The 13,014-nt window shown below is 55.3% G+C and overlaps 1 protein-coding gene across 17 annotated transcripts in view; it reads right to left on the reverse strand.

Moving 5' to 3' along the window:
• Window positions 1-563: 563 nt before the first annotated feature.
• The window catches only part of NOL4L (nucleolar protein 4 like), a 147,421-nt gene continuing 134,970 nt past the window's right edge, over window positions 564-13,014 (reverse strand). For 8 of the 17 annotated variants that reach the window (XM_045362738.3, XM_065522981.1, XM_045362743.2 and 5 more), the window contains 5 exons: window positions 11,042-11,227; window positions 10,769-10,960; window positions 10,350-10,472; window positions 9,688-9,889; window positions 564-5,286 (listed from right to left, as the gene is read on the reverse strand). In XM_045362738.3, the coding sequence (XP_045218673.2) occupies window positions 5,066-5,286; window positions 9,688-9,889; window positions 10,350-10,472; window positions 10,769-10,960; window positions 11,042-11,227 (924 nt within the window). In that variant the 3' untranslated portion in view covers window positions 564-5,065. Of the gene's footprint in view, window positions 5,287-8,903; window positions 9,030-9,687; window positions 9,890-10,349; window positions 10,473-10,768; window positions 10,961-11,041; window positions 11,228-13,014 lie in introns of all 17 variants that reach the window. The other 9 variants (XM_045362739.3, XM_074005025.1, XM_074005027.1 and 6 more) reach the window with 2 other exon arrangements.

Genomic DNA, 13,014 nt, shown 5'->3' on the forward strand with positions numbered 1-13,014 from the left:
AGCACAAATAAGTATTTTTGGAAAAAGTAGCCCTTTTGTTTCCTTCAAGGTGGGATCCAGGGTTTTGCATAGAATGGAATGTTAAGCACCGAAGGTTCAGAACCAGAGATCGTGTTTGCTCAGTTTTCCAAATTAGCACTTAGGGATTATTATGGGAATTTGGTTTCAGTCAATTGCCCACGTGCTAGGGTGAGAGGTTGTGGAAAAGCAAGTTTGTTGCTGGTCACTGAATTTCAGCAGGGCGTGTACTCCGTGTGCCTGTGTGTCTGCGTGTGGCGGGTAAGGGAACTGAGATTTAAAAGGGTGCATGAGAGCTCTGCATGTGCTCAGCAACTGAAGAGCGCCTGGGAAAGTTTCATTTCCTTCCCTTTTTAACAGATGAGGTGCTGGAATTACAGGTTTATTTGTTCTGGAAAATGTACTGAGGACCTTCTGTGTGCCATACTGTTGGCTAGTAGATTCCACTAGTAGAAAGATGTTTCAGTGCCAGACTAGATGAGGAAGGGTGAGAAGTGGCAGGTGGTGCTGCTGTTGATAGGACACAGTGGAAGCAGAGCATTCAGTTTGTTGTTCAGTGTTTATTAAGTAGATTCAGTCTTATATATGATATACAGATTCAAAAGGAAAAGGATTCCACATACTTATGAAATCAGTGCATTTAGCAAGTAATACCATGGAGATAACAGCTCGATTAACAGCTCATTGGTCTTTTGTTAAGTGAGGGAGAGAGGGAGTCGGCCTGTGCTAGTCATTCCACAAACAAAACAGAATTTAGTCGCATCACGTACAGAAGACACATTCTAAGAATTAAAATATTAAGCCACATTTACTGGTAAAACTCACTATATAGAACACAAATGATTTTTATAGAGAGCATTGAGGAGGAAGTCCTCACCTGCTTAGAAGAGCCACGTTAAGTTGCATAGGTGCATTATCTGTAAAAATATAATTTAGAGGTGAAGCCATTGATTCACCTTGAATCAATGAGTCAAAGAGTCACCTTTAAAAGTTGGTGCCATCCACTGTTTGCCTTAAGTGCTTACTATCTGGAGTCCTGTGCCCCTCCCCGGAGGTGGGACCTCATGAAGGAGCTGCCCCCGGAGGAACCCTGAAGAAATGGCTTGTACTGTCTGCACTGAAAGTCTTAACATCTCATCTCAGATACGGAACTCGTGCTCTTCCAAAACATGTCTAAATCACGCCAGAGGACTAAAGACCTCTTGGGTTGTCCCTAAATCCTGGTTGGCTTGATCCTGAAGGCCACGTGAGTCATTCTGACCTTCCCACTCCCAGGCTGCCCAGGGAAGAACTACATTCATCCCATAGCTCTGCAGCAAAGTCCTGCCCTCCCTTTTCCTCTGTCCATGCAGTTACCCACCAGCAGCCAATAGGAGGTCTCTCTTCTGACTCCTGCTCCTAAATGGACCACATAATAGAGGCATATGGGCCATCTACCAGGTGGAAAGTTTTTCAGCCAATATGAGTTCTATATGGTGTAGGTTTTTTGTTGTATTTTTAGGTGGAAACGTAGGTAAAAAGTGAGAGGTTTTTGTTTGTGGCTTTGCTAAGCAGATGAGCTTAGTGAGGTGCATCTTCCTCCTCAAGAGCAAGTCTTGCAGAACACACAGGGACTGGGGGCATCTGTACATGTAAACAGTACACTTTCACTGAGTCCAAAATTAGGAGCAAAAATACAAAGGTTCACATTGGTCTTAGGTAGATACAGGCGAAAAAGGATTGAGCTGTTTAGCTCAGAAACAACAAAAACAAAGTTTCTAAAGCACCACTAAATTATATAAAAATCAGACCATGGACGGATTGAAACTGGTATTCTGGTGAAATACTTTACTATTTTGTAAAAAGTTTTACAAAAAATTACAAATTAAAAGTATCAACCCTCTGAGTTCAAAGCAGCATTTTGAAAATGAACTGGTAGTTAATCCTATAACCACCCTTGGAGTTGTAAGTGGCCCTTGGGAATAGGGATGGATGGGTTCCACCTGTTTGAAATCCTCGAAAACCCTCCTAACTCCCTGCCTGTCCCCCTCCCTGTCAGCACTGTCCTTGGGAATAAACTGTCCTCTGTAAGAGTGGCGACGGTAAAATGAGTTTCAGATGGGTTACACACACTATCACTTGTCTACCTCATGGTCCACCACTAAGACCAATGCCCACTTCTCTGATGCTGCCCTTCTCATGGGATTAGCCCCTGCAAAGACTCTGGAATTGGAGTATCCTACTCTTGCATTTCCTTTTTAACTTAGGATCCCAAATGATTACTTTGTGCCCTGAGGCCCGTCAGAAGATTTTTAAATGGCTGCGGGACAGGGCTTTGGGAGCTCCTTTTGGGAGAAGGCAGTCTCTCTGGTGAGGGTGAGACAGCAGCGAGCTTGGTTCATCAGAACCAGCTCTTTGGTGCCCTCCAAGTCAGGAGTAGGGGGAAGGGGTTGAAGCTGTATCTTTTAAAACAAAAGCAAAACAGAACAAGTTCCCTGACTGAGCCAGCTAAATGGAATCCCGTTTCCATGCAGAAACTTGCTCCTGATTCTGCCATCTCCAGGGCTTCAGGTGTAGTTTCACTGGAAAGGAGGAGCCCACCCAAGAGATGGGGTCAACATGATGAAATCCCTTGTCCTGGAGGGGCCTGGGAGGCCCCATGGACTTTAACCACGGACATATTCTTTCCTTTCTCTTGAAAACACATTGAACCTATGCTCTTGCCGCAGTACTAAGGCAGGCTAGAGGGTGGTCAGTTCCAACAGCTTGAACTCAGAAAAACGTGATTTCAAACTGTAGCTTATGCTGATCTTTTAGATCTAATCCTTGTGTGGGTAGTGGGAGGGAGCCCCTTCCCCAGTCTTTCTCACTCCTGTCTGCCAAGAAATTCAAACGGTCCACGTCTAGCTTGGGTACTGCCTCTGGGAGGAGAAGTGACATGTTAAGTAACTGATACCAGGAATTCTAGGGTGGCGATTGTCTCTGCCAGGTTTTAACATTAAGATTCTCACAAATTGCCTGGGGTAACATTTTGCAAAAGATCTCACTGATTACTTTGTAGTATTGTTCACACACAAAAATAAATATTTACACGAATTCAAATGTTGAGGGGAGTAGTACTGAGCAGGTGGGGCTGGATGTGTGGATGGCTGGGGTGTGGGAGAGGCCTTGGGCACTGGAGGTTGTGCTGTGCTAAGGGTGAGTCTCAGGTGTCCTGGCCCTGACCAGAGGCCTGGGGATTGGTCAGATGGAAGGCAGAGGTGGTGTGGCTGGGTGGGTTGTTGGAGGCCACTTGAGAGAGACGACCACCCCCAACATCTAGGGGCCGGAAGTAAGCACGGGGTAGGCACCCTACCTTTCAGAGTTCTGGACCTGAGGCAGGATGGGGCATCTTCACTGGTGCCCCCTCCCTGTCCCTCCTCGGGGGGAGTCTGCCACAGTGCCAGGAGGCAGTGGCCACAGCTGCAACAGGCAATTGGCTGCAGAAAAGCTGGTTTGGGAAGGGGTGCCTGTTCTAGGAGCGAGTGGCTCTCTGTGGCCATCCTAGGATCCACTCGGCCCTGGCTCCCCTGGGGCCTCGCTGCTCTGAGGGAGGAAAGGCAACAGAGGGCTTCTGCCAGTTCTGGGCAGGGGCGGGCAGCAGAGAGCTGCTGTCATGGCTACGGAGTGTTGCATGGAGAGGCCCTGGGGGCCTGCTGAGGTCTGGGCGAATCCCTGGTTTAGCAGCACTGGTAGGTATTGCACTGAGCAAGAGGAAGTGCCTATCAGGGAGGAAGGAAACCAGGCCAGCTTTTTCTTTTTGCCCTTTTTCACACTCCAGGGATTATGGGTTTCTTCCAGGACTGGCCCCTCCAGAAGGGCTGGTCTTAGGAGAACCCCAAGTGGCTCCTCCACTTCCGTTGATCCCTTTACTCCAAACATGGCGCAAGGGGATGGGAGCTGCAGTCCGCCCTGGAGCTCACAGCTGCCTGACAGCCGGGGCTCACCCTGAAGCAGCGGCCCCTCTTGGCAGGAGTCTTAGGGCCCAGGCCTGTGCACAGAAGTTCAGACCGGCAAGGGCCCTGCCGACCGGCTGCCATCTCCCAGCAGTCCGTCCCGTCAAGCAGCCGAGAGGGCCAGAGCTAGAGGACTGCAGTGGCTGGTTAGGGACAGGACGCTCTCTGGGTTCAGCTCCTGAACACCCAGTCTGGACTTACCTCCCAGGCAGACACATTGTGTGGGGGAGTTGGGGTGACAGCTGTTCCGAACAGGCTCAGGGCACATCCTGGAAAAAGCCCACGCTGGAGTGTGAGGTAGAATACAGGTGACCATGGACTGGGGCTTCTGGAGAATGGGGTGGGGGTACCTCTTTTGTTTTGCTTTGCCATGGGTGTGAGTGAGGTCCTCCTGCTTGGCGGTGCCTAGGGAGGTGCCTGGTGGTGTCCCTGTGGCAGCACTGGGCTCTGCAACAGGATGGCCTGGCCATGGGATAGTGGCCACAGGGTGCGCCAGGCATGCAGAGGAACAGCCAGCCTGGCACCTGCCCTGCCCCTGGCCCCAGCCCACATCAGTGTAGTGATATGGAATGTTAGGTATGGGGATACATCCTTCTGATCAGACAGACACAGACTAGCAATCTGTACAAACACAAAAGAATCCATTTTCAGAAAAATAAATTACTAAGGGGAGAGGAAGAAAGGGTCCACTTTGTTTTTCTCAATAAATATGCAATTCTGCTCACCTAAGACTTGAAAGGTAATTATCTGGGGGTGGGATTCTAACATCAGGGTCCACGAAGGTGATTCTAAACAGAGCTGCAGCCCCAGCGCCTTGTCAGGGGAGCCCCCAACCCTTCCAGAGCTGCCCCGTTGGCCTCTTCCAAGCAGGTCAGAGCACCCGTGTGGTGAGATTCCAAAAAAAAAAGTGTCCTTGTGCCCAAAGTCTCAGGTGCTTGGAGTGTGGCTAGAAACAGCTCTTTTGGATCCCACCTCTTTCAAAAACAAAAGGTACCAACTGGTGAGGCAGGAAGCTGGGTCCAGGCTGGGACAGCCTCTTTCCCTAGGGCAGTGCGCTCCAGGTGCCGCTGGGGTCAGTTCTGCTGTAAGATGAGGTTTTCCAGTTCGTCTGCAGAGCGCAGCAGGAAGGCAGCAGACTCCCGGTAGCCCGCGATGAGCTGCCGCACGGCGCTGATCTCTGTGGGACTGAGCTGAGCGGTGGGCACGGGCCTGCTGGTGCTGGTGCTGGAGGGGGTGGGTGTGGGGGTGGTGGAGGTGGTGGAGGCCCCGCCTTTCATGCTGAGGTCCGTGGGCCCTGTGAAGAGGGAAGTAGGGTGAGGAGGGAGCGGCCACCCTGCCTGGCATCTGGGAGGTGTGTCTTCCTTGGCGCTGTCATAACCTATGGCCTAGTGCCCATTGTGAGTTGAACACTGGAGTCTGTGGCTTTGGTCCATCTCCCTGATGCCTCTATCCCTAGTGCTTAGAACGGGCCTGCGGGCGACAGGGTTCTCAGGGAATCCTCAGGGTGATCTTGCAAAGATCTGGTTTTAGGTGAGGAAGAGGAGGACTTGGGGCAAAGGAACTCCTAAGATCTGCCTCTCAGTGTGGTGAGCAGAGCGTGGGAATGGGAAATACTCCCACCACTGAGGAACTGTGGGCCAAGTGCTAAAGCCTCTGCCAGCATGCCTAAAGGAGCAGCACCCATCCGTGTGCTCTTCCCCCACCCCAGACATCGAGGCTGGAAGGGGAGATGGTGTGCAGGAAACTCTGCAGGTAGGCAGGGGCCTAACACACCTGAGAGATGTGTGTGGGGAAAGCCCAGGAGGAGTTCAGAGTGGAGCCACAAAAGGCCAGGAGAAGAAACATCTGTGTGTGCTTCTGTCCAGCTGGAGAGAGACCAGCTGCCTTGGTTGTCTGGGGGAAGAGGTACAGGCCAGACTGGCCAGGCCATAACTGCACCCCCAGGAGGGACCGTGGCAGCCAGTGGATGGAGGAAGGGGCTGGCTGTGTGAAGCCTCTTTCTGCTAAGCCTCAGCACCTCGAATACCCACTCCTGGGAGGAGTCCTGTGCCTGAGTGAGGTGGAGGGTTCATGCTGCTGGGATACGAGGGAGTGTGGGCCGAACGATCAGGACAAGACCCAGACTGGTTTCTGGAGAAACTGCCTGCCCTTTGTCCTCAGATGATGATGGCGAAGAGGGAGCCTGCCATCTTCTAAAACACACTAGGGGTGTGCGTATTGGGGAGGGGACCGCCAGGCCCTGTCCTCTCTTGGCCTTTCCCAAGAAGCTACTGGCTTTGGAGTCGGGCAAGTGTGGATTCAAGTCCTGCTCTGCTACTTCATTGGCAAATCCTTTAACTTCTGTGGGCCTCAGAGCCCTCGTCTGCCAAAAGTAAGCGGCTCCTGTGAGCAGAAGCTAATATGCCAGGTGTGAAACACTCGGCCCAGGCTAGGGCTCCTTCTCAGCCCGCAGGAGGCCTGCCTGCCTAGACTGGCACAGTAGGGAAGGGCTTCCAAACAGGTTTCACGGCTTTCTGAGTGGGCTCCCAGGAGACCTGGAAGCTCCTGGAATTTGAAAAGCATCCTGCAAGGTGTTCACAGCAAGAAACAACCAAAGAAGAGAGAATCTGGGCAGGTGCAGGCAGCGCTGCCGCTTCCCTGGGAAGCCTTCTCTGATGCAGCCAGGTCAGCTTCTCTGTTCTCTGCCCTCCCCCTGGAGTCCCTTCCCCACAGCTTTCTCTTCCACGGGGGTGTGAGACTCCCCCAACTACCCTGAAGGTTCTGATGGCCACATTCACTCATGATTGCATCTCCATGGCAGTTTTTATGGTGCTATGAAGAGGGACAAGCTCTTGTCCCTGGAGGCATCCAGACTGGAAGCGACATCTTGGGATAAACTATGGAACCTGACTGCTGCTAAAAGGAAGCTGCTGCAGCCCCCGAATGGGGAAGGAAGCTGGAGCCTAAGATGGGACAGTTTGTCACATGGGGTTATTTCCTCTCTGGCCAGAGAACGTGGACACCAAGGAGGAGGTCCTAGGAACTATTTTCTAAACAGCGTCCTTGGAATTGAGAGTTAAGGAAACAGTTAAGTCTGTTAAAGTCAAACACAGGGGGAAGGGGTTGGGGCCGTGTCTAGAAACAGCAGCCAAGCAGGTCACTGACTCCCAAGGTGTTGTCACAATGGGGGACTGAGAAGCTGGGAACAGGAGTACCTCTGCTGGCTTCTGGATATTGCAGGGGCTGGACCCAGAGGGATGGGGAGGAGAGGGTCTGGTTCCCTCTAGGGTGGCTCTGGTCCCCTCTGCATCATGCTTGGGAGTGGCCAGAGCCTCCTGGCATAGTCAACATGAGCAGTGGCCTCAGGTCCTTCCTTTTCTCCTCCTCTCCCCAAGTGCTGTCCTGTTCATGCCTGTGCTCAGAGCTTCCTCCCTTCTCTCCTGGGCGGTAGCTGAGGCTTGGAAAGGAGAAGGTCCCTGTTTCCTGTGGCCAATCTGATCTGGAGACATCCCATGCAGACTCTGGTTACAGCCAGATGCTCAGGTTGCCGAGTGACTACTGTATGGTGGGTAGAGGGATAGGAGCGAGCATGAGTTACCCAGCACTCCAGGCAAGACAGGGTGAGCCTGATTCTATCTAAGCTGATTTGCATCTCCAGATGACAACATAATGAACAAAGTGAGGAGCTCTGAGCCATTAATACGGCTGCCCAGCCGAGGTACCAAACTGATTGAACAATCACTTGAAAGTCTGAGGCTGGGGAGGCCAGTGGAGCTGGGTGGCCCTGCAACCACGTGGCTGCCTGTCATCTTCCTTCAACCGCTGGAGGATCTAAACAATGTTCTCCAGACGAGGTACTAGTGCTCACGGACAGGGGCTGCCCCAGGCGAGGAGGTAAATGACCAGATTTCTGCCTCAGTGGCCTCCCTACCCACCATGAAGGAACCAGGGTGTTCACAGATGGGAGACTGAGGCCCCAGGATGCACAAGGGCAGAGCCAGCTGCCTCCCTGAAGAATCATTATCTGGCTGCTGTTTGTGCCTCTTGGGCAGGTGTGAACGGGGCAGGCCTGAAACAGGCCCAGCCCCACCATGAGAGGCCCTTAGGAGGGTCAGGGGAACCTGGCAGCAACACCCCTGAGATAGGTCATGCTGGGTGGACACCAGATAGAGGCTTGTCACCATCACCTGCTGCTAGGAGGGAGCAGACCCCAGGCCACCCTCACTCATCTGCTGGGCCGCAGACTCCCACGTGTAGGGAGGGCAGGGCTATGGGATGGCTTTTCTTCCCGGAATGAAAGGAGCCCACCTAGGACAGCCACTCCACCTCTCACTGTGCTGGCCACTCCGGCCTTAGCTTCAGGGATTAGGGCCAGGCGGCCTCTTATTTTAGGTTAAGAGGCATTAGGAAGGGATGAGGAGTTAAGCCCAGGCACGAATCTTCCAGGGACCTGCATACACTTCCTGGTTCTAGGGGGTGGAGGGTCAAGGCGAGTGGAGGCGGCCTGGGTTTCCTGCCATGGGTGGGGACTAGCTCCCTCCCTTGCTCAGCCCAGGAACAGTGAGGGGTCTCCTGCAGCCAAGGACTGGGGCTTAGGGAATCCTCAGGCATGTTTAGCCAAGACCTCGCACCAGTGTTCCCCAGCTTACAGGTGGCACCTTTCTCCAACCTACTCAAGTTCCTCAATTCTTCCCTTCATTCCCTGGCTTCTGAACGACCCCCAAAGCACACGGCTTCTGCCTCCTGTTCTCCCCATTCAAACCTTCTTACAAGGGCAGACAGAATGACAGACCACACAATTCAAGGCCTTTCTGTGCTTAAAACCTAGCAGGGGCTCCTCCTGCACACAGAACACAACCCGAGTGCCTGGCCCAAGAGGTCCTGTGACCCACCAGGCTGACCCCACTCCTCCCCTGCTTCCCTTGGCCTCACAGTAAAGGGGTCTGAGGTTCCCCACTCCAGTTCGTGCTCACGGCAGCACCTGACTCCATGAGGAAGCCTCTGTCTCTTCGGGGGCTGTCTCCTCTAATGGTCTGTGCCCCATCTGCGCAGAGTAGCCTGGGAAGTTACCGGAAAAGCACCTACTGAATCACCCAGCTACAGCAGCGGAGCAAGGGAGCAGGTGTGCGCCATCACCCCGGGTGTCTCAGATGTAGGCTCCATGAGTGCAGGGGCAAGAACTGAGGCCTAGCACCTGGGTGAGAAAAGCTTTCACCTAGAAAGGCAGGCCCTGCGCTGAGGCCTGGGGAGGGAGCCGCCCTGCAGGCCAGCGGGGCCACAGCTGGGCCAGGCCAGCAGCCGTCTCACTGAGCCTTGGTCACTATGGGTGAGATGGGGCTGTGGAGATTCAACTCAGGTCAAGAACAGGCCCTTGGCTGGGACTCGGCACCCACAGGGTCCCTGGGGGAGCGGAATCAGTGAGAGGCGCTGGGAGTGAAGGTGGGAAGCGGCGGAGCAAGCGCCACTGGCGGTGAGAAGGGGGCGGTAGCTTTTTGCTTTAACCAGCTAAGTCTCCTTCACCTTCCAATCTAAGGACCAGCTGAGACGATGAAGTGGGAGGGTGCCAGAGCCGCCCCTCCTGCTCCCTGTGCTGTGAGGCAGTCCCTTTCCATCACAGGCCTCTGCTTCCCCCTACCCCTTGCCCTGCCGGGGGCTGCTCTGCAGACCCAACTGGGTGCTGGTCAGGGAGCCAGAGTCCAGGCCTCCCCCGACTCACCATTACTGTGGTTTCCTGTTTGGAGGGAGGCAGGGGGCTGCAGGTTGCTGCTCAAGGCCCCGTACCCGCGGTAACTGTAGTTGAGGCCGCCGTTGGCGTACACAGGGTCCTGGGAGTAGGAGGAGGCTGGCAGTGAGTAGGTGGAGTGGGTGATGGCTGTGGAGTCCCGCGAGTGCTGCTTGTCCAGGGCTATGGGCTCATCCTGCAGAGGGGAGAGGGGGGCGCTGGGGAAACCAAGGGGCAGCTGGCCCCAACTACCATCCCTGGACACAAGGTGGATAAATGCTGCGGCCCCAGGACTCCTGGGACCCAATGCTGTGGTTTGACCTGCGGGATTCTGTCTGTCCCTCCCCCGGCCACCTTCCCCGCTGGGGGCTTTTCCCGACTCTGCTCATCTCGCTGTCAGCATATTTGATCTGGGCCCTCTAGTCTCGGGATGAAGTCCAGGCTTCCATATGAGGTCTGAAGACCTCTGAGAACACCACCCCTGACCTCCACGCACCTCCTCTCCTCGTCTTTGCTCTCCTGTTCCCCCTCTGCCCCTCCCCGACTGCACCCATCACAGCTCCCTCAGTCCACACCCGTCTGAGGCCTGCCCTCCCTGCACCTGCTGTCCCTGGCTGCCCGGGAGCAGCCCCTGTAGTGGCTGCTGTGGCAGGTACCTGTGAGGACTGGTAGATCTCCAGACGCATCCGCTTGGCTGCCTTTCTCGTCTCGCTCTCACAGGCAGCTGCCAGGATGTTCTCTGCCATGGCCGAGGTCAGGTGGGGTGGCGTGGGTCTGGTCTGCAGGCAGAACGGGGATGGAGCTAGCATGGGGTCGTGGGGGCCCTGGGCTTGTGCAGAGACCTTGCCCCAGGGGTGGGTGGCACAGGGTGGGGTTTGGGCTCCAGTGCCTCAGTCTACGGAGCTATAGGACCTTTCTAGGCCTTAGTTCCCTCATTTGCAAACCAGGGATTATGGTACTTGCTTCCAGGACTCCTGGGAAGACCCTGGGTGAAGGGGCCCGGGCATCCTGGGCGTGTGGCAGGAGGTCAGTGGTGGCGCCGAGGGGAAGTGTGGGCCAGGGAGGAGGGACTCACCATCTCCATGCCGTTCTTCTTCATGCGCCGGCAGGACTTGAGGTACGTGCGGATGCGCTTGCGGGCCCGCTCCTGGAACTCGGGGAACTGCCGGCTGCAGGACTCGATGATGGCCTGGATCTTCTCCTTGGGCTGCTTGGAGATGGGCACCATGCGGTCCAGGTTCTCGTCCACAAAGAGACGCACAAACATCTGCAGAGACACGGGCCATGGGAAGGGCCGACCCTGGCACTGTTCCCATCCCCATCCCACCTGTTTCTGGCCGGTGCTCACGTTGAAGGCCTTAAGACGCTCAGGGTCCATGCCTTCAGAGTCATTCATCTTGTCATTGTCCTCATGGTCGTCATGGTCATCATCGTCGTCATCTGCCATCGGGGCCCGGCCCACTGTCAGGTCCTCAGGGCAGCCGCTGACCTCAGTCTTAATGGAATCGTAGCTCCCAGAGCTGTAGGGGGGGGACTAAAAAGAGGGCAAGAGGCAGAGGGTTGGGCCAAGCAGCTGCTCCTGCCCTTGCTGGGTCTCCTACAGGTGGTGAGCCTGGGGACCAGGGTGGCACGCACGCCCTGCTGCCACGAGAGCCACAGCTGCGAGGCCCTGAGCAAGTCACTCCTCTCTTCTGCTCCCTTCATCTGTGCAATGGGGACAGCAATGCCACCACCTCCTCCCTCCCTGGGCTGCCGAAGGGAGGACCGACTGCAACAGTATATGCAGAGACCTGGCTCCTGGGGGTGCCGAGCACTTAGGAGGGTGTCACCTGTTTCCTCAGCAGAGGTCCACACCAGGACCTGCCACGTGTGCAGGGGAAAGGCAGACACAGAAAGGACTCCCACCACCCGCCAGCCTCCTCTTGTGCCAAGATATGTTTTGGCTTCAGGGTTTTCCTCCCTGATCCCCAAGGGGCTACAACCCCAAGCTGACAACCGAGCTGTCACCAAAGCAGCGAGCATGCTGTCTGTCGGGAGGAGGAACAGATGGGCTGGGCGAGGTAGCCAGCCAAGGCGACAGGTCCATTAAGCAGGATGTGTTCCCGCAGCTCCTGGCCTGGCCTTCTCCTGTCTGCACCCCCACCAGGACAACACAGTGGCCCCTTGAGAATATATGGGTAGAAAGGGAAAGGGAACCAGATCCAGCTTCCACCAGCAGTCTCCTGTCCTCCAGCAGAGAAGGGCTCCAGCCCTCTGCTCCCACCATGAGTTCCTCCCTGGACAAGCCCCCTTGCCCATCTCCCAGCCCTCTGCTCCCACCATGAGTTCCTCCCTGGACAAGCCCCCTTGCCCATCTCTCCTTAAGAGGCAGCTTCCTCTTTTCCTCTGTGCTTCCTCCATCTTCTCATCCTTCATGGCTCAGCTCCCACACCACCTGTCTCCTGCCCCTGCCTCGGGGCACTGCTCTGGGATGGCTGAGGACCACTGTTGTCTTTTGGAAAGTTTGTGCCTTCGATGTGTCCCAACTACTCATTCAGATCCTGACTGGCAGTAGCCTGGGGACACTGTCCCTGCCCTCAAGGAGGCTGGCATCTAGCAGGTAAGGCAGGCTCAGGGAACAGGTGGCTGCATGGTCAGACCTTGTGATGTGGCAGCATGGCCATGGCACAGCCCAGGGGGAACAGCACTCACTGAGGAGCAAATCCAGGAAGAAGTGTACTGCCTGGCACCTGGTCCCACAGCACGGCCCCTGACAGGCCTCTCTCCCTGGGACTAGGCCCACAGGGGTCGGTCCCCTAGGGTCACTGGCCTGGTGCCTGTCACTTTGTCCACATACAGACTTGGATGGGGCAGGATGCCAGGGAGGGAGAAGAGTCTGGCCAGAGGTGCGGGCTCCAGGAAGGCGCCTCTGGCCCCCAGGCCCAGGTGGGAGAAGAGGCACTACTGCAGGAAACCTTTGTGGCCCGGAGGCAGCTTGTGGAAGTGTGAGGGAGGCCCCAGGAAGCAGGGGGGATGCCCATTGGTAGCGGTACCTACTGTGCCCACCCTCTATCAGCCTGGTCAAAGGAGGAGTTCCACTGCCCACGTGCCTGGGCCCTTGCCCCTTTTTTGCACCACCTATAAAATGGGGACAGGCACGCAGAGAAACCAGGCAGTGGGAGGCCTCGTACCTGGCTGTGCCAAAAGTGGCCACTTGCTGTTATCCACAGCAGATGCTGTGCTGGGGGAGGGGACGGGTCGTGGGGATGCATATCCATCTACCATCTTTACCAAGGCAGGGACCATCAGCTCCACTTCACAGATGGGGAACCAGACTTGGAG

The sequence above is a fragment of the Macaca fascicularis genome, chromosome 10 (genome assembly GCF_037993035.2).
Source record: "Macaca fascicularis isolate 582-1 chromosome 10, T2T-MFA8v1.1".
Classification (NCBI taxonomy): domain Eukaryota; kingdom Metazoa; phylum Chordata; class Mammalia; order Primates; family Cercopithecidae; genus Macaca; species Macaca fascicularis.